This window comes from Tasmannia lanceolata, unplaced genomic scaffold, assembly GCF_043159265.1.
Source record: "Tasmannia lanceolata isolate RefF3 unplaced genomic scaffold, GAP_Taslan_0.1 ptg000018l, whole genome shotgun sequence".
Taxonomy (NCBI): domain Eukaryota; kingdom Viridiplantae; phylum Streptophyta; class Magnoliopsida; order Canellales; family Winteraceae; genus Tasmannia; species Tasmannia lanceolata.
This window is the reverse complement of record NW_027518695.1, coordinates 7292979-7314380: the sequence shown is the minus strand read 5'-3', so window position 1 is coordinate 7314380 and position 21402 is coordinate 7292979. Positions and strand designations below refer to the sequence as shown.

The 21402-nt window shown below is 37.4% G+C and overlaps 2 protein-coding genes across 4 annotated transcripts; both read left to right on the top strand.

Annotated features, from left to right (window-relative positions):
* The first annotated feature begins 951 nt into the window (after positions 1-951).
* Positions 952-8214, top strand: LOC143850860 (putative mitochondrial adenine nucleotide transporter BTL1). 2 transcript variants are annotated; one of them, XM_077360132.1, is made up of 6 exons: positions 952-1291; positions 1458-1584; positions 2494-2588; positions 4140-4473; positions 6061-6298; positions 7677-8214. In XM_077360132.1, the coding sequence occupies exons 2-6, from the start codon at positions 1498-1500 to the stop codon at positions 7925-7927; spliced, it is 1005 nt and encodes a 334-aa protein (XP_077216247.1). In that variant the 5' UTR covers positions 952-1291; positions 1458-1497; the 3' UTR covers positions 7928-8214. The 2 variants fall into 2 exon arrangements, with proteins under 2 accessions (XP_077216247.1, XP_077216246.1); XM_077360131.1 differs by lacking the exons at positions 952-1291; positions 1458-1584 and adding an exon at positions 2119-2335.
* A 3269-nt stretch (positions 8215-11483) lies between these two features.
* Positions 11484-16784, top strand: LOC143851671 (basic leucine zipper 9-like). 2 transcript variants are annotated; one of them, XM_077361161.1, is made up of 6 exons: positions 11484-11806; positions 14469-14589; positions 15212-15371; positions 15501-15576; positions 16042-16167; positions 16290-16784. In XM_077361161.1, exons 1-6 carry the CDS (start codon positions 11546-11548, stop codon positions 16659-16661), a joined length of 1116 nt encoding a protein of 371 aa, XP_077217276.1. In that variant the 5' UTR covers positions 11484-11545; the 3' UTR covers positions 16662-16784. The 2 variants fall into 2 exon arrangements, with proteins under 2 accessions (XP_077217276.1, XP_077217275.1); XM_077361160.1 differs by having other exon boundaries at positions 14466-14589.
* Positions 16785-21402: the final 4618 nt, after the last annotated feature.

Below are 21402 nucleotides of genomic sequence, written 5' to 3'. Positions count from 1 at the left end.
TTGGTGCATAACCTATTTACGCTATGGCCCATCTAATGGACGGTTTGGATCATCCGATGGTGTGGGTCACATCATACTTTTAATAAAGTGAGAGTGCTCTCAGTAGTGTTGATAACATTTCCTTTTTTTTTTTTTTTTCAATAGGTGTAATACTCTGTGCAAAGATGAGCAAATGGCCGAAGGTTTCTAGAAAAAGTAAAAAACAAAAAAAAAGTAATCATTACAAAACAAAAGTAAAATAACTGAGTTTATAAAGTTTGAAATGAAAAATTACGGATAAATCGTTATGAAGTTATAAAATTACGAGAAAAATACAACATGTATAGAGTTATTACAATTACGGGAAAAACTTCTGCGGTGCGGTCAAATCACGTCAAATCAAGAGAATTACAATCCCATATTATATCATATTATATTTGCGGGTGACCCGCGGGTTGACCCGGCCTACCCACGGGCCGCTCGGTTCACCAAAATTCTGACCCGCAAAAATGCGGGTCATCTCTTGACCCGACCCGTGTGACCCGCACCCGCATCACCCGCCGGTTGACCCGGCCCGACCCACCCGTTTGCCAGGTCTACCCATATCCGGTGTATCTATGACTGCAGAGCAGCTAATTTACTTAACGTGAGAAGGATTCAAGGGACCTGATTGCTTCGTACACTGGAGTTGCTGTCCCATGTGAAGAAAAGGCGCGAATTTATCATTTCCAGAAATTTAATGTGTGACTCAACCATAACAAGCCCCAACAGATAAAGGGTTCGGATCATTAAACAAGGGGGACCCACTTGCTTGTACTGACCAGATAAAGGGAGGTTATATATTTACCCCTTTTGCTTCCTTGGGCTACCCACTTGTAGTGTAAAAGCGTAGTGTTAAACATGTTTTTAAATTTCGATTTCAGTAAAATTTTGGTCCTGGCGAAACCGAAATTTTGGCTGAAATCCAGAAATTTCTGACGAAATTCTGTAGAAAGTACCTAAATTTTGATTTTTGGGCCAAAATTTCAGTCGAAATTACCGAAATTCTGTGAACAAATAAAAAAATGGCATTTTTTTTTTTTAGAAATTTCTGCCTAATTTGGATCGAAATGTAGTAAATTTCGGTTTTGGGAGGGTTCAGTTTCGTATTTTTCCATATCTATTTCTCGTACTTTTCTTTTTGAAACCCTTGAAAAGGACTTCCTCCCTGCTCTTTCCCGACTCCTGTTTTTCCAAACTGAGAAAGAGAGACTATATACCTTTGTCTGGTTGACCCCAATATCTCACCTCTGGTCCAAAAATCACCGACCCAGTAAGTAAAATCCCCATTTTCTCACAATTTTCTTCGTGGGTTTTGTTCTATGAATCAACCCTACCTTATATCTTATCTCACATTTTGAGATTTCTCTTTGCATTTTTTGTTTCTGGGTTTTTCTTTTCTCGGTTATTGAAATGTTGTGTTTGAATTGGAATGGCAGAAGAAGAAGGTTGGCTTTTTTGGGTTATGTTTATGGTGTGATGACTTTGCCAAAGGAGCTGGAGCTCGAAAAGGATAGTGGATTTGAGCTCCGAATTCAAGTTCCTGATGTGAGAGGGGCAATGAAAGTGAGGTTTTTTTTTTTTTTTTTTTTTTTCTTTGTTTTTGAATTTTTAATTATGTGATCACTGTGATTACTGGGTTTGTTTTGTTTTGTTTAGTTATTTTATTTGTTTTTATGCAGGTGGGATTGTTGGGATTTTGATTTTCTATGTTTTTTATTTATTTATTTGGATGTGTGGAACTGATTTTTGTGATTTTGATGAACTGTAATTGTTGCTTGTTTCATTGCCATCCATTAATTGATATATCTTTTTTATTTTTTGTGGAGTTGTCAATTGAAAATCTGATTTTGAGGATCTTTTCTTCTCCTTCTAAGAACATTTGTTGATTTTTTTCACTTGGATTAAATTTCATTTAGATGAGTACCTCATATGTAATCTTTTATTTTAGACACCATTGGGTACTTGGGTCGTTGGAAGACCGGAGAAGGGAATTGTTAAATTTGAACTGTATCTTACTTTTCTTTAATTTTCTCTTGTTATTTTTATTTTTTTGATTAGTTGTTATTTTATTCTTGTGGTGTTTTCTTTTAGAGTAATGGTAGATGAGAGTATGAGCAACTCAACTCAACTCAACTCCACTCAACTAAGCCTTTGTCCCAAACTAGTTGGGGTCGGCTATGAATCCTTTAGAAAGGATTCGTTTCATAGAAAAGTGGCAAAGTTTACAGCCGGCTGCCAACCTGACGCTTACCCTCCTCCTTTATCCTGGCTTGGGACAGGCTGGACAGGCTGTGAAAACACAGGCGGAGTTAGAGTATGAGACTGCATGTATAATTTATTTATTTCTGTTATTCTGTTCAGATTTGTTATTGAATTGCTTAGTTTTGAATTGACAGGGACTGTATGATCTTAGAAAAATGAAAAACGTGATTTTGGTTGGAAGGTCATTGACATGTGTGTGGTTTGATGCAGGGTTTTGTGAGGAGTAGAGAAGCTCGGGAATTTCTAAGTGGGGCTTTAGCAGGGGCCATGACAAAAGCTGTTTTGGCTCCTCTTGAAACAATCAGGTAAGGTTTTCTCTATTTTTTGCCTTCTCCTCAATTGCTTGCTATCATGGTGGTTATTATATCAGCATCTAACTAAATGTGCTTCTGAATGTACACGAAGCTTCAATTTGTTTACATTAAAACCACGTCAAATAGGAAATGTGGTTAGTAATTTTTGAGCCCACCAACAAGGCTATAAACAGTAGGTTGTAAGCTTTAATGCATTATCTGAATAGTTTCTCTTTTACGAGCTAATTCTGAAATTGGACAAGGGTTCATGTGCTTGCTATCTTTGATGATTTTTCTAGGGTCTCGGCCGATCTTTGTAATGTCAATTACTTGATCAGCGGGAGAATTTTATTTGGTCTCACTGGAACAAAAATAAAAATGATTTAATACTGGTTTAGTTAAATATGACTCGGTGATTTACTTCTCTCAGTAGTTGTCCTTAAACACACTATGCATCTGGCCATTAGTGATATGATTTTTATTTGTCTATATATTAAAATAGAAATTTATTGACAACGTAATTCATACAATAGGATTTGGAGTTAAAACTACATTTGAGAACTCTATCATATAGTGGCTCAGTTGTTTTCTTTGGCTTTGATGTTGGATCCTTTTGCTGCATTTAATGCATCATGGTGTTCTGTATAGAAACATAATCTTATGGGAATTTCAATGTCTAAGATACTGAAAACACATCATCAAGTTGCAACTACTCTTCAAATTAACAAGTTGCTAGTGCTGAAAATATTCAGCGACATTCAAAAGGGTGAATCTTAAGCGACTTAAATCAAGTTTGAATTGTCGATCCTGTTTTGTTTTTTAGCACTTAAAATGCCAATGCAAAATTCCATAGATATTCTTCTCTGGTGATTCCGGAAGGTACTCTATTTCTTTGTGGCATCTTGGATGAGAAGCTGTGAATGCGATATTGGTCAATTTTTATTCTTCCTTGTCAAGAAGATAGGTGTATAAAATGTTACGAGGGAGATTTTTCTTTATAGGTTTAAAATGATGATAATTCTGAGACATCGATTGCCTCAACGAGAATTTTGCTGCTTCGAGTTAATTGCATTGTTCCTTGTGCTATAAGAACGCAAGAACCATATTTACTGGACTGTGAGCAACGTTCTGTAGATCCGAAGAATTGGATGGGGATGAGAATTTATATCAATTCCATAACATTTTAATTTATTTTTGTTTATTATCTTGTTATATATTCCTTAGATAGAGTTGTAATTGTACACTAAATATATCTTCCAATATTATTGTATAGCAGTCTGGATGCGTCTACTTGTAGAGGTATGCTGAGATCTTATGAAGTTATGATGCCAGGCACTAATTGACTTGACCTACTTTTTAAATTATAGTAGTTGAATATTTCAAGCCTTTAACTGTGTTATTCAAGTCTTTAATTAGTCGAGTCCATGTTTTTGAACATTGGTGTTGATGTTTCCAATGTTTGAACTAAAAGGACAGTAAAAGTGATTCCCGTTGCCTGAGATTTATTGCAAAACGAAATCGGTTTAAATCATAGCATCTGATTTGATAGTGCCACTTTTGCAGGACAAGAATGGTGGTTGGAGTGGGATCCAGAAAGATCTCTGGTAGCTTCGTTGAGGTCATTGAACAGCAGGGATGGAAAGGACTCTGGGCTGGCAACACCATCAACATGCTCCGAATAATCCCAACCCAGGCAATCGAGCTCAGCACATTTGAATGTGTCAAACGCACGATATCAAAAGCCCAAGAGAAATGGAAACAATCTGGGTCCCCAAAATTGCGAATCGGCCATGTTAATCTGGATCTGTCCTTTTCATGGATCTCGCCAGTTGCTGTTGGTGGTGCAGCTGCTGGGATTGTGAGCACACTTGTCTGCCATCCTCTCGAAGTTTTGAAGGTAAAGGAAGTTCTAGAGTATTAGTTGGATGAAAAAGATGAAATTGAATGGAAGAATGGGACCTTTGATGGCAAAATGCCAGTGTTAGAACTTAGAAGAGTCCTAGGGCTTACGTTCTATCTTTTTTCCTGATAACACACAAGTATGCTTGGATTCAGTAAGTGAACTCAAGGTTGCGACTTTAGGCACCTTCCAAAATACGTATAGAACTAACTGGATGCAGTTTGAACCTAACAAAAAAATAAACTTGAGTCCTATATGACAATTTTACATGACAAAAAATGGAAAGATATTTGGTTTTATGTTTGATTATGGCTTTAGAGTTAGAATTTATCTTGTAAGTTGAAAGGAGGAAATATTATTGCCGGTATTTAGTTAGAATTATCTTATAGGTTGAAAAGGGGATTTTTTTTTCCGAAAGGAGGAAATATTATTGCAGGTATCATATTAAGAATGACTTATTTTCACAATGTGATGGTTCATGACTTATTTTCACTTAGTGATGGTTCTGGTCCTTCTGGATGCTTTATTTGGCCTGGTACTGCATAGAAATGTTATGGAATGTTACAATTTGACGACACTTCATGAGGAATATTAAAATATTGTTGAGTGGGACTGATCCTTTTTCCATTTTTTTTTAATATCTCTACATCAGGGGATAATGTGGCCATCCTCAAAGTTAAGCAAGATGTACATGTCAGTTTGTCTATATGTAAAAAGATAAAATTAAATCAAATACGAAAGTTAATCATTTGCGAAAAGCTATATGGTTGGAAATGCCTACATTTATGGGTGGCAATTCTAGCCTCCTTCTATTTTTGTTCTTTTCCCAGAACAATCTCTAAAGAACTTGTGATTTTGCAATTTGTTAGATGCCCCTATCCATGGCATTTTTTCCCTCCACAAATGGCAGGGTTAGGAGGATCCTATTAGGGCTGATTTTTGGTACACACCCTATCCATGGAAGGGCCTTCCAAATGAATGCTTTGGATCACGCCAAAAATGTGGGGCCACATGTGTTTCTGAGCTCGAGCTTAGGAACACTTTCCTCTTGTAGTTTAAGGAAAGCGTTCCTGAGCTCGAGCTCAAAAACACATGTGGCCCCACATTTTTGGGGCGATCCAAAGCATTCATTTGGAAGGCCCTTCCATGGATAGGGTGTGTACCAAAAATCAGATCTAATAGGATCATCCTAACCCAATCAAAGGTGGAGGGGAAAATGGACAGACACTGTGTGTCCATGTTTCTGGCCAGTTTTTCCCTCCACAAATGGCAGGGTTAGGAGGATCCTATTAGGGCTGACTTTTTGTACACACCCTATCCATGGAAGGGCCTTCCAAATGAATGCTTTGGATCACCCCAAAAATGTGGGGCCACATGTGTTTCTGAGAACAGGAACACTTTCCTCTTATGGTTTTACTATCTGATTTGTTTTTCATGTTGTTGGAGAGAACAGAAACTCCGTTATTGTAATTGGATCTTCTAAAAGAATATTTTACTTAAGTTTTTCATTTTTATTTCAATGGGAAAATGACTTATTTAATGAAAAGTAAAAGGTTTCTTTATTAGTTTTTTTATCTGTTACAGGATCGCTTGACTGTTAATGCTGAGGCCTACCCGAGCATCGGCCGTGCTCTTATCAAGATCTACAAGGACGGTGGTATTGGCGGCTTTTATGCTGGCATGTCGCCCACACTGATTGGTATGCTCCCATACAGTACATGCTACTATTTCATGTATGAGACGGTGAAGAAATCTTACTGCCAAGCAAATAACAAGAAGATGTTAAACCGTTGTGAAATGCTTCTGCTTGGAGCTCTGTCCGGTAAGAATCTGGTTTTGTTTTTCATTCATTTGTTCTTGCAATACATCTTCCAAAAACAATGCGTCCATGGAATTTCTTTCAAGTGAAAATTTCAACCTTATTTCTTTTAGATGTTACTGAAACTGTTTCCCAGGTGCATTTTGATATATTGTTTTTCTGACATGCTTATTTTGACAAATCAGTACTTTGATTGGTTAGAAGCAATGTTGCTAGAGCGGGAATCGAAAGCGGGAATCGAAGGCTCCCGGGATGGTAGGAAGCGGGAATCGTGAAGTCGCCGGAGAGTTACCCGAGAGTCGCTTGGGAGTCATCGGGGAGTTGCTGGGGAATTGTTAGGGAATCGCTGGGAAGTTGGGCATCGCCAGAGAATCTTAGGGGAATTGCCGGGAAATCGTGTTTCACATAGCATTAAATCGCGGTTCCCAAAAGTAGGAATCGGATTTCCAGGGAATCATAAACCGCGATTCCCAAAACTGGGAATCGGGTTTTCGGCGAATCCGAACCTCCCAGTTTTTTGGGATTCGAGAAGATTCCCGTTTCGGATTCGAAAACCCGGGAATCGAGGTTCCCCACTCCCAGGGAAGAATCCTGCTTCCTTGGTTAGAAGCACTAGAACAGCTTTTATATTTTCTTAAATATGAATTTTTCCGTTTACCTTCCATGTGAGTATCTGATGTTGAGCAGATAATCTGATGACAAAACTCTTCTTCTGAATGTTGATAAATTGTTCTTCTGACATGCTTATTTTGTCAAATCAGTATTTTCTTAATTTTGATTTTTTTTTTGTTTACCTTCCATGTGAGGATCTGATGTTGAGCTGATAATCAAGTGAGGAGAATATGCCTTACAAATTGAAAGAATGCTGTTTCTGAGATGGAAGAGTTTTGATTCACCTCTAAAACATGTTGTTTGATAAGCACAGTTTTCATGGCTTCCTCTCCATTCACATACAAACCAATTATCTGATAAGCACATTTTGCATGAATCTGTTTCCTGGTGTGTAGTTTTGGCCTCCGATCAGTTAGCAGACTTGGCTGTGGATTGTTTACCTCAACTAAGAATTTTCGAAGCACCCCTTAGTTGGGATGTAGCTTCTTCATTGCCTTTCTATCTTGGTTTGTTTTTACAATGTGTTATTGCAATATCCATGAATTTCCCTTTTGATTCTCGCTGGGAGTTGGACTGGTAATTTGGGTGTTGATGGACAAGATCTAAAATTATGGGATATGGCACCTTGATTGGATTCTTTATTTGTGCTTGATGCATTGTTTAATTGTTTCCTTTTTTTTTATTCTCTCGTAATCTCTTTTACCCATGATTAAGAAGTAAAAAGTAAAGTGCTGGTTGCCTGACCAGGGTTTTGTTTTGTTTTCGTTAGGCTTCACGGCGAGCACAATCAGCTTTCCAATGGAAGTTGCAAGGAAGCGTCTTATGGTTGGCTCACTGCAAGGGAAGTGTCCGAGCCACATGGTTGCAGCATTGTCGGAAGTCATACAGGACGAGGGCTTGAGGGGTCTCTATAGAGGGTGGGGTGCAAGCTGTTTGAAAGTAATGCCATCATCTGGCATTACATGGATGTTCTATGAAGCTTGGAAAGACGTTTTGCTCGTCGAAAGAAACCAACTATAGCCGATTTTCCATTTGGGTTGGTCTCATATCACTTACTGATGACTCTATCGGAGAGTCTGATGATTTTTTTTATAGTGAGTTTGTGCTTGGTTTGTCAAAGTGCAGTTGAAAAAAGGAAGGAGGCATTGGTTTTATGGTAACAGGTTTCTCTGTCAAACAGGAGAATGATTTATATTGTAGTTCCTGTTGCTTGAAATGGCAGCATTTTGCTCATTCTTTTGATCTTTGCTAATTCTGTTTCTCTTTTGGAATTTTTCAGTACAAGAAGTCAAGAAGTCTTACTTCCATTATTAGTTGAATTATAGAGTGAAGCAGCTAAAATGGAGATATATGTTTTATATTGGCATTCAGTATTGAACCCACAACCTTATGTGTGATTTTAGCACAAACAACCCTTCACACTCTAAGAAAAAACAAGAGAAAAGGAAAGAGCCGGTAAATTTCTTGGTCTGATTATATATTTGTAATTGGGTAATGATATATTCCTTGTACAATTTTTTGTTAGATGATGTACTTAAACGTACTCCTTTGTGTTGACAGTCCTCTCTTTATTTTTCATTTTTCTGCCTTGGCTGGTGGAGGCCGTTGCAATTCACAAGAAAACAGCCAAAGGGAGGAGTGAAAGTTAAAGAGAGGACTGCCATTATAAAAAAGGCTACTGATGTTGGCACTACCATGTTTTGATAAGAACTAAATCAACTTGTCTTTTATTAATTATTATTTAAACAGCTGTTTTGTTGATAAAGTGAAAGTGTGGATCCACGTCATCAAGGTGGATGGAAGGACACTTTCCATGCATACAGCATCTTCTTTACAAAATTGGTTAGGAGTCCAAATCAACCTCCATTAATCACCCCTTCTCAACTATTACCTCCAGATCATCCAAAAATTGCTTTAAGAACCTAAGCACATTTATCAATCCTATCCCTATTACTTTCCACTAACTTGCTCCATCCCATTTTGAATTTTGATTTCTTTTTAGGAACAATTACCAATGGGGGACAAACATTAGGCAAAATTATCAACAGAACTCATGCTTTTCAAAAATTATCAACGAGGGACAAAAGAGCTCTTGTCAGTAAGAGCTAGACGAAAATGCCCTTTGGCATTTACAACACGTTTTGACCTTGTTTTTTCCTGTTTTTCTCTTCTTTTACTTTTCCATTATCACCTTTTTTATTTTTTACCCTACTAGTCATCTTCCTCCTTCTCCAACCACCATTGTTGCTGGCAAATCTTGAAAACTTGAATGTTGAGTTCTTACCATTTATCTCTTTGTATTTAGGTTTTTTTTTTTTTTTTTTTTTTTTTTTTTTTTTTTTTTTTTTTTTTAGGGTTTTGCACTATTTTTTATTCATCTATTTTTGATTTATCTTATTTAGGGTTTAAGCGTATTTTAGGGTGAGTTCTGGAGATAATGCATGGATGGCTTCACTCACTTTTTTGGAAGACAAATGGTTGTATAAGAAAAAGTTGATGTAATACATGAATGGATGGCTACACATTTTTTGATTTACTTAAATTTTTTTTTTCTAATACACAAATTGGGATGTAATACATGAAGCACATTTAATGAAAACAACATCCATTTCTTTTGTTATTTCTATCATGAGTAGAATTGTAATGCCATTATAAGAGTTGCTATAGGTAGGGGGTTTTGTAGCAAAAGGGGTTTATCAACTCTCTGGAAGGGGGTTAGTAACTCTTAAAAGCGAGGTTACCAATTTTCGAATGGGCTTATCAAGTGCTTGAAAATTGGCCGAGGTACTGAAGTTTTGGAAGGGGGTTTTCAAGTCTCTAGGATTGGAGTTATCTAGTATTAAAAATGGGGTTACCAATTTTCCAAATGGGGTGATCAAGTCCCTGAAAATTGGCCAAGGGTCTAGAGTTTTGGAAGAGGGTTTTCAAGTCTCTGGGATTGGGGTTATCTAGTATAAAAAATGGGGTTACCAATTTCTGAATGGGCATATCAAGTCCTTGAAAATTGGCCGAGGGTACTATAGTTTTGGAAGAGGGTTTTTCAAGTTTCTGGGATTAGAGTTATCAAGTATCAAAATAGGGTTACCAATTTTCCGAATGGGATTATCAAGTCCCTGAAAATTGGCGGAGGGTACTAGAGTTTTGGAAGGGGGTTTTCAAGTATTTGGGATTGGGGTTATCTAGTATCAAAATGGGGTTACCAATTTACGAATGGGCTTATCAAGTCCCTTAAAATTGCCCAACGGTACTGGAGTTTTGGAAGGGGGTTTTCAAGTCTCTAGGGTTGGGGTTATCCAGTATCAAAATGGGGTTATCAAATTCTCAATGAGCTTATCAAGTCCTTTATGAACACGTTTTTACTTCATGTTTTTTTTTACTCATTCATTTTCACGTTTTTTTCTTTCTACCCTACGATTCATCTTCCTCATCCTCCATTGAAAGGGAGAAGGAGAAATGCAAAACACTAAAACAAATGAAAAACAAAACCTAGATATTGAGAGATAGATGGGAATGAACTCACGTTTCAAATTTTCGAGTTTTCCCACCTCTAATGGTGGCTAAATGATGAAGAAGATTACTCGTAAGGTAAGAAAAACAAAGTTGAAAATGAAAAAGTAAAATAAAAAAGTGGGAAAGAAGAGAGAAGAGGGAAAAGCAAAACGTGTTGCTTAAGAAAGGGGCATTTTCGTCTAGCTTTTAATGACAAGACCTCTTTTATCCCTCGTTGATAATTTCTGAAAAGCATGGATCCTGTTGATAATTCTGTCTAATTTTTGTCCCCCATTGGTAATTGGTCCTTCTTTTTATACGGCAACGGCAAGTCTCATCATATACTTCACTAGGAATGAGAGGCCCACCGATTTTTTTTTTTTTTTTTTTGGAATGTGGGGCCCACCTATTTTTAATAATCCTAACCATTAATTGGCTGGGCTCCATTATAGAGATGGGTTACACGTTTATAACCAGGAAATCTCTCCCGTCAAATTACCCAAACCCTCTCATCATTCGATTAGCAAGAAAAATGGGTCATGGCCCACTCGCTTAGGAGATAAAATTCTATAAGGTATTGATTCTGGGGTCTTCCCTAACAACATCTCTGTGGATCCAAATGGACCATATGGACGTGGTTTGATCCGTTGATCTAACATGCGACCACAAATCCGTGGTTTGATCCGTTTGATCGGTTCGGTACGAGACTAACCCTCAAGTGGGAAATTATAGCCAATCCCAAGAACAACTTATCCAATTACTTATATACAGAAGGAGAATGTAACGGCCTGAATAGGCCATGACTTATTTGGGTCTTTTATTTCTCTAGGAGTCTTAGTTACGGTTAAGATATTTGAATAAGAGATAAGCTAGGTAGTAGTTAGTAGAGATGCCATGTGGGAATAGGAGCGTTATCTTTTCCTTGTTTGTAGGGATGCCGATGGGAATCTTTAATTTATCCTCGTTGTAGTTCTTTTGAGAGTTGAGCAATAGAATTAATTCATAGCATAGAGAACCGATGTTATTTTTGTAATTTTACCAAAAAATTGAAGCATTTAACCAGCCAACTTTATGGTTTGCGCTGTCTGGAGCCACTTTTCTCCATGGTGACGATATATCTGAGATGGAAAGCAGATCTCCTCTGCAATAATGGACCCGAATTCTACCCGAAATCTTATTGCTCACGATTCGGATCGATCCCATGAAATGCCGAAGAATGTAGAAAGTGAAGAAGCTCCGGGCATGAAGAGGAGCGGTTCAGAGTGGGATTTGGAGGATTTTTTAGAGCCCGAAATGAACGAGAATCGGAGCTATTTTAAAGAGGAGAAAAATGAGGGAATTAGGCTCTCTGCTGCTTTCTTTGCTGAAGATAATTGCTCCAGGGAATTGAGCTTCGATTTCGAAAACGGGGTTAGTATTTTTCTTCTTTCCTTTTCTTATTTTTTGTTGGAGCCACTCTCGGAACAGTCAGACGCAGGCAGTATTAAACAACATATAACTATCCACACGGGGACACGTTTATTAGATTGGAACCCTTGATTTGGTGGACCTTCATACCCATCCACATGGTCTTGATTCTGTCTGTAAAATTATGGCCCATAAAAATCAACGCTTCAATTTAACATGGACGGCCATATCTAAATAGAATCAACGGTTCACAATTAACAACAGAAAATATTAATTATTGTATGTTAGGGTTGCTAAGGGAAAAATCCGAAGTGAGAGACCTATCAAATGGACGGTTTGGATAAATTATAAGTGAAAACAAAAACCAGGCATATTTGGATGGCAGGAATTTTCTGGAAAAGTTAAAAAGGAAATTTTTTTCCAGACTTTCTTGTTTTTCCCATTGTTTGACTACTTGTGAAGAAAAATAAATAAATAAAATTTAAACGGGGTCAATTTATTATTTGAGCAATGATAGATACAAGGGAGCCCTTGCATAAAGAGCCGTATAAGGGCTCTTCATTGGATCCAAGTCATTTTCAGTTACAATTTTTGAAAAAGTAAGATCAGTTATATTTGATGACGTGGATCCAATCAAGAGCCCTTTTTTGGCTCTTTATGCAAGGGCTCCCTTGTATCTATCATTACTCTTTATATTTAGAGAAACCTTTGATATCCCTATAAATAAGTCATGACCATAACATTTCCCTCTAAATGGTGGAAGGAAAAAAATCACGGAATTTTTTTTTATAGCAGAAATACTTTTCCTGCAATCTAAATTGAACCTCATATTTTTTAAAAAAGTTAATTAGTGAAATATATTTCAAAAAACAAATAACAAATAAAAGGAGAAGGGGAAATGATATATTCGCCCCATTTTCTAACTTGGGACAGCCCCCTCTAGTGTAAAAGAGTAGTCATAAATACACTAGAGGGGGGCTGTCCCAAGTAAGGAAAGGGGGCTAATATATAACTTCGCAAGGAGAATTGAGGAAAAAAAGAGGAATTAGATGAGAATAATGGAGATCAACCGATGGAGAAGATTTTTAGGGCACAAATTATTTAGGGATTTACTAGGGACCATCCCAGAAGGCATTTCGCGGACCAGCCGTTGCATGATAGAGTAGCCACATAGGCACACTTTTTGTCTTATTCATTTAATTCATCCTATGTGGCTGCTCTCTCATGCAAGAGCTAGTCCGTGAAATGCCTTCTGTGCTGGTCCGTAGCAAATCCCACTTATTTGAAAGAAAACTTCAAGATGAGCAGATAGAGACTAATTTCATTTGATTTGAACTTAAAATGAAGGAGTTGTCGATGTTTTACTCTATACCAATCTTCCCTTATTCTAAATAGAACATAACTCTCTCATCCCTTTTACTTTTTTGGAGCTGTTTGTTTCGTTTGTAAGAAAATATCAAGATGATATAAGATAGAGACTTATTTCATTTGATTTGGACTTAAAATGAGAGAGTTGTGGATGTTTTTCTCTATACCTCCATGTCTTACTAAACAGACCATAACTCTGACTTGGACTTAAAATGAGAGGGTTGTGGATGTTTTACTCTATTCCTCCATATTTTTACTAAACAAACCATAACTCTCTCATCCCTTTAACTTTTTTGGTGTCGTTTGTTGCGTTTAAAAGAAAACTTCAAGATTAGGAGATAGAGACTGATTTGGTTTGATTTGGTCTTAAAATATGAGAGTTGTGGATGTTTTACTCTGTACCTCCTTTCGTTTTTACTAAACAGAACATAACTCTCTCATTCCTTTGACTTTTTCAAGCCGTGTGTTATGTTTGAAAGAAAACTTCAAGATGAGTAGATAGAGACTGATTTTATTTAATTTGGACTGAAAATGAGAGTTTTGGATGTTTTATCTAACAAGCTCTACTATACATTTTCACTACACATATATCTACATGCACAGCCAATATATAGTATGTAGAGAGAGAGATTCTTGTTACACATAAAAGGTGGGGCCCTGTGAACTGACAGTCTGGATCTTGTTATCATTTTAGAAGACAAATCCAATATAATTCAAGTCTACCCAGCCTTTTTTAATAATCTAGGTCTTTAAATACCCCTATTAAAATTGTGAGGAGTGATTGGGGGTGCAACTCGGGTCGGGTTGAGGGCAACCCTAAACCAACCCGAGATAGCATTCCCTCAACCCTAACCCGACCCAACCCGAGCCTCGGGTTGAGGATGGTCAACCCTAACCCAGCCCACCTCCAAATCGGGTCGGGTTGAGTTTGGGTTGAGCCGGGTTGGAGTCGGGTTCACCTAAGGCCAGACGGAAAAATACAAGAAAGAAAAACATAATCATGAGAAAATAATAATAAATTAGAGGTCAGAGGTTGGGTCGGGTCGGGTTGCCAAGGCCTCAACCCTAACCCAACTTGAATTTAAATTTGAGAAAATGCCAACCCAACCCGAGCCAAAATCGGGTTGAGCCCGACCCAAGTTGCACCCCTAGGAATGATGCGTCTCGCATTAGCATTCCTCTTCTAATCTTTTTTATTTATATTTCCAAGCATCTAATGATCCTCATGGTAAGTAGTTACTGGTTATATGAAACTCACGGGTATTAAAATGTTTGGTGTGGAGTGTGACACTAGCAGGATACAAAAAACAGCTACTTAGGTTGTGGTCAATTGAAAGCAGGTCTAGACTGGTCCCACAATCTCACTCCCAAGCATTCAAGCATTTCTGCAACAGTCGATTCTCAATCGTCAATCTGTGGTATGTATGGCATGAATTTTATATCTTAGAAAACCACTATAAAGAGGGTGGCTGTTAGGCTCTTCCCTAACAACCACTTTTTGGACCCACATCTGCCACGTGGATGTGATCAGATCTGTTGATCCGATAGGCAACCGTAAGGCCAGCCAATTTCCTTCCGAGAACAACTTAAGATCGGATGATCCTAGCTCGTTATTTACCAAGATCAACAGTCTCAATTGCACATACATGTCCTTGTGCGGGACCCAAATTTTAATTGTTAGCATTTAACAACATTATGGCTGCCGCCTAACTAATTGTTAGCATTCCTACGGACTTTCTTTCGGTAGGAATGCTTCATAGTTGTATTTCAAAACTCTATGGCGACGAATGCTGTCAATTTTTATTAATCGGGGCGAATCAAAGGAAGCGATTCTTTGATTCTTGAGTTCCAGACATAGAATCACCAAAATGGTTAGCAAACAGAGACAGATTCAGACCCAAAGATATTGACATACATCCACTAAAAGTTCTTTATCTGAAGTTGGTATTTGTTTCATATCCTTGCAATGTTACTTTCATGAATGAGAAAAGTAAGAAATTTTCAGAAGTGGTATTGACTTGTTTGTTCACTTGGATGCAGCTGGAAGTCCAGCTTCCCCACAGAAAGCTGGAAGTGGAGATAACAAAGTGAGGGGAGCAACAAGTGGTTCTTCAAGAGAGCAATCAGATGAAGACTTAGAAATAGAAGCTGGCCCATGTGAGCAGAGCACAGGCAGCATTGATATAAAGCGTATAAAGAGGTACATTTGATTCAAAATAACTGCATTTCCACTTCTTCTATTTGCCTTTTCCCGAAAATGACTAATGGAAATGCTGGAAAAAGAGTGGAAATATCACTTCTCAAGTATGTCTCTGTCGCCATGGTTCAGGATGGTGTCGAACCGGGAATCCGCTAGACGGTCGAGAAGAAGAAAGCAAGCACATTTGGCTGATCTTGAGTTGCAGGTGTCTGATTTTTTTCTTGTACTTCATGCCTACGTCTTTCGGTGTTCAATAATAGAAACAATAGAAGTTTTTTTTTTTTTTGAACGGTTGAAACAATAGGAGTATTCTGATAACTGTAACTTTTGCTTTGCCAAAATGAGTGATTTTTTCACATAATCTTCACATGTTCCATGACTTGGCAAAGAAAACTGATTCTCCATGAAATTACTTGATTGAAGGGTGGGAGCCTATGGAAAAATGATAACCACCATTTTCTTTCCAAAACTTGGATAAAAAGTTCGAAATTCAATCTAGATAAGAGCCAGAACTTCAAGGGCAACTGATATAACTCAAGGGGCATTATATTATTCAGCACTTCACGAATTCAACTGGAAAACTTTCGAATTTGCCCTCAGCCTGCATAGCAAGCTCATTGTTCTTTCAATTCCTTCAAATTTGTTTCTTAATTCTAATTTATTTCCACAGGTTGATCAGCTAAGGGGAGAAAATTCATCTCTATTCAAGCAGCTTACAAACGCCAATCATCAATTTACTGAAGCCGCTACGGATAATCGGGTGCTTAAATCAGATGTGGAAGCTTTGAGAATGAAGGTACAGCCATTTCACACTACTACAGTTATCTCTGCAACTGAAAACTAACCACTCAGAAACTGGTCCTAACTGGAATAACAAAAGAAGCCTTCTCTAAAGAATTTTTGTATGGTGTTTTGCAGGTAAAGATGGCAGAGGATATGGTCGCCAGAGGGTCCCTGACTTGCAGTTTGAGTCATCTCCTTCAAAACCATACTGGAACACCACAAGAACTACTTAATGCCAGTAACTTATGTCGGGTATCGGAAGCTGCACCGACTGTAGCAGTCAAGGACATTGGTATTTCAGTTTCTGGACAGGTTCATATCATCGGATTAAGAGATGGAGAGAACAATGATGGGAATATCAGGAATAGATTGAATCAAAGCCCCGCACTGCAGAGGATTGCAAGCTTAGAACACTTACAGAATAGAATTTCCAGCGAGGCACTGAGCTGTGGGTCGGAGATTTGGGCATGGGATTCGCATGTGAATCAGGTTTCCAAGCAGGGCTAAGGCCTCTGGCATGATCAAGGGAGAGTTTATGTTCTCCAGGTTTCTGTATTTTTTTCTGTCAAATAAACATGGCTTGCAATGACTCGAAGGCTTTGATCTCTCATATTTAGTTATATTTTGCAACTTGCATTCCTATTGATGGTTGATAGTAGAGTGGAGCTGCTATTGGAGCCTTAGTAAAAATAATCCTTGAATTCTAGGTATGTTTTGTGGACCTGTTAGGTTTGCGATGAGGGAGCAGGGAATGGAACTCACATTGGGTTCCTGCTCATCAGCTGTTGGGTTCATTGCTCAATCTGATAAATTATTTCTTGGCATCTAATTTTAACATGATGAAAATGTCAGAGGTCACAGTAAGTACGCAGCCAGTATTCTTTCCATGAAATCTTCTCTTAAAAAACCAATAATATTACTCAGAAAAGAAAATGCGCAATAGCCGTAGAAGTTTTTACAATGAATTAGTCACTTGAATGCTAGGTATACAATCAAGGACTGGTGAATGGATATACAGAATGCCACATACTAACCTTGAAGACCACATGGATCTTGCAGTCCAGCAGAATCTCTTCTTTTCAGAAATGGAGGAGAGCAAGTATTGCTAGGTTGAGAGCTTTGAGCAAAAAAGTACAAACAGAACAAGCACAACCCTGTTTCAGTAAATACACTAACAACCAATTCAGTTGGAGATATATAGACGCTGCAATAAGTTGGATATCTTTTGATGTTTAGAAGAATATGGAGAGTACATGGATCATAGAATCCAAAAATAATGAGGACATGACATCAAGCCAAGATGAGGTTGATAACCCAGAAAAGGAACCAAAATTTTCTAACCAAAGAATGTTATTCTTCACAATTTCAAAATGCTAAAATGAATGGCACATGGGGTTGAGCCTCTAGCTGAAGTGGTTAAGAATTTGTCCTGCAACCTTGAGGTAAGAGGTTCAAATCCCAGCTTACTTACCAAAAAAATGAATGGCATATGCAAAATTACATTTTAGATAAACATAAGTCGTATCAAGTAATTTAGTTTTGAATCAACTATTATGTACAGATCCTAAAAAAATATGAAAACTGTGTTGCGGTATTTAGCACAATAATTCCATTAGAAGCACTAGGTGCAGATCACAAAATTGGATTAATTAATAGCTAATGCAAATTGATGAACGCAGACAAATATGATTCTTATCGAGGCTTTTATTTTTAGAAACCATTTTTTGTACAAATCCCAATAAGATAAAGGAAACGACATTCTGGTATTTAGAACAAGTTTTCATTAGGAGAAACAAAATAGCCTGCAAAAATAAGTATTTAGATCTATAATCAAGAGGCAATTAAGTCAAGATGAAGTGAAAGAAGAGAATGTAAATGTAGTCGTGGAAGCTATTTTGGTTATTCTTATTTTTTGAACAAAAAGATGATTTGCCAGACCAGAGAGATGCCAATAAGATGGTTATTCTTATTCTTATACATCCATGTGATGCCAACGGCGTACTGAAGTTGTATCCATGAATCATAGGAGAGAGAGAGAGAGAGAGAGAGAGAGAGAGAGAGAGAGAGAGAGAGAGAGAGATGCATACCAGCAGCATAAGCAACAGTAGCATCCGAGGCCAATCGTCCCAAAGCTGACAACATAAAAAGACTAAGGGACACCTTAAAAATTACAATAGAAAAGTAAGCATGTAAGTATGATGTTAGTTCATCAATAATGCAGAAAGGGGCAACAAAGAAGAATACAATGACCTTTCTTGCAAAGACAGTGCACGTTGAAAATTACAAAAGGGGCCCTTGTTTTATGAAACTATATCCAGGAATTTGATTGAATAAGAGAAAAAGTCTAATATGATGTTTGAATTTATAAAGACCCATACAACGACTAGGATTTTTCAACTGGGTACTAGTCCTGCAAAAATCTCCAGTAAACTCTGGATGACTTCTCGTTACACGGAGCTCGAAGCATTTTTCTCATCATTAAGTCAATGATGCTAAGATAGGGGATGTGGGTTAACCGTATGAATTCTATTTTTGAACTGTCAAGGATCTGCAGTGTCTTCCAACATTACGTTGGGGCTTGCATGAGTGTGATACCTCATGCCAAGGCATGGAGCCCCTATCGAGTGCAACATCCTTTGAAAGCATGATATTTTCTCCAAGAGTGGTATCTCTTTCAGGGATGTAGAGGAATTTTTTGAATCAAGGTTTGCCATTCTATAAGAGGGTAAATGCCGTTTGAGACTAAGAGACAATCCTCTAAATATCCTTTAAACAAATAGAAATTGGATAAATTAGTGACTTTTGAAGACCATTGTAACTCTCATGTCTAATCTTTCATACCATTTTATTCTACACAAATCTATTTAACTTAATGTAAAAGATGAATTCAAAGTAATGTATGCATTTGATACCGTCATCGGCATGTCTCATTGTGAGGTTCTTTCAAATCCATGATTTTCAATCTAAGAGCTAGTGGATAAAGACTACCAAATCCAATAATCGAAAGACTACCAAAACCATGGTTTCACAATCAAAGAGCTAATGACTAATGTTTAGTTAGAGATCCAAGTCAAAACCATTTGGGGATGAGATAAATTTTGATTATTCAAAGGAGTTCCACATGTCAAGTGTTTTCTTCAACAGAAAAAGATAAAATGAAAAAAAATTAAAACAACCCTGCAATTTTACAATTGAGTTCAAGGTCTACATGAAAGTCTATGGCGTATGTGAATGAGAAGGCAATTGAAAATTAAGAGAAGATGAAAGAACAACAACATTATACAGATGTATAAACCGGCCATTTGGAAATATCAAGAAAGCCCACCATAAAATATAGAGAAAATGACCAAAAAAAAGGTCTTTATTATGATAATGACGTGTCCAGAGGGGAGATTTGAAAATGACTAATATAGAGTGATAGTGACTTGTTTGGGTGTTTTAAGACCAAAGTACCCCTCAGTTGAATTTATTTTTTCACTTTGGGAATGAGTAAAAAGATATTTTCACAAAGATATTTTCACCTCTCTCTCTCTCTCTCTCTCTCTCTCTCTCTGTAGCAATCACCGGCCTTTCTCGCCGGCCTCTCTCTCCGGCCTTTCTCTCTCTTTACTCTCTCTCTCTCCGGCACTCTCCGTCGACGGCACGGCACCCTCTCTCTCGACCTCTCGACGGCCCTCTCTCTCGACGGTACCCTCTCTCGACGGCCCTCTTCGTCGACGGCAGGGCACCCTCTCTCTCGACCTCTCGACGGCCCTCTCTCTCAACGGCACCCTGTCGCTCTCCCTCTCTCATAGGTTGGTACTCTCTCCCTCTCAGTTGTTTTTTGGGATTTTAGGGTTTTGAAAAATTAGGAAAACCAAAAATTAGGATTTTAGGGAAACCAAATTTTTAGGATTTTAGGGAAACAAAAAATTAGGGGTTTTGAAAACAAAAATCAGTTTGAAAATCAGTTTTCTCAAAACCCCTAATTTTTAACCCCTAATTTTTTAGTAAATCTATGGTTTAAAGTCCTAAAGGTTGGTTTAAACCCCTAAGTTTTTACTAAATGTATGGTTTAAAGCCCTAAAGGTTGGTTTAAACCCCTAATGTGTTACTAAATCTATAGTTTAAAGCCCTAAAGGTTGGTTTAAACCCCTAATGTTTTACTAAATCTATGGTTTAAAGCCCTAAAGGTTGGTTTAAACCCATAATGTTTTACTAAATCTATGGTTTAAAGCCCTAAAGGTTGGTTTAAACCCCTAATTTTGTACTAAATCTTTGGTTTAAACCCCTAAATGTTCGTTTAAACCCCTAATGTTTTACTAAATTTATGGTTTAAAGCCTTAAAGGTTGGTTTAAACCCCTAATTTTTTACTAAATCTATGGTTTAAAGCCCTAAAGGTTGGTTTAAACCCCTAATTTTGTACTAAATCTATGGTTTAAAGCCCTAAAGGTTGGTTTAAACCCCTAATGTGTTACTAAATCTATGGTTTAAAGCCCTAAATGTTGGTTTAAACCCCTAATGTGTTACTAAATCTATGGTTTAAAGTCCTAAAGGTTGGTTTAAACCCCTAAGTTTTTACTAAATGTATGGTTTAAAGCCCTAAAGGTTGGTTTAAACCCCTAATTATTTACTAAATCTTTGGTTTAAAGGCCTAAAGGTTGGTTTAAACCCCTAATGTTTTACTAAATCTATGGTTTAAAGCCCTAAAGGTTGGTTTAAACCCATAATGTTTTACTAAATCTATGGTTTAAAGCCCTAAAGGTTGGTTTAAACCCCTAATTTTGTACTAAATCTTTGGTTTAAACCCCTAAATGTTCGTTTAAACCCCTAATGTTTTACTAAATTTATGGTTTAAAGCCTTAAAGGTTGGTTTAAACCCCTAATTTTTCACTAAATCTATGGTTTAAAGCCCTAAAGGTTGGTTTAAACCCCTAATTTTGTACTAAATCTATGGTTTAAAGCCCTAAAGGTTGGTTTAAACCCCTAATGTGTTACTAAATCTATGGTTTAAAGCCCTTAAGGTTGGTTTAAACCCCTAATTTTGTACTAAATCTATGGTTTAAAGCCCTAAAGGTTGGTTTAAACCCCTAATGTGTTACTAAATCTATGGTTTAAAGCCCTAAATGTTGGTTTAAACCCCTAATGTGTTACTAAATCTATGGTTTAAAGTCCTAAAGGTTGGTTTAAACCCCTAAGTTTTTACTAAATGTATGGTTTAAAGCCCTAAAGGTTGGTTTAAACCCCTAATTATTTACTAAATCTTTG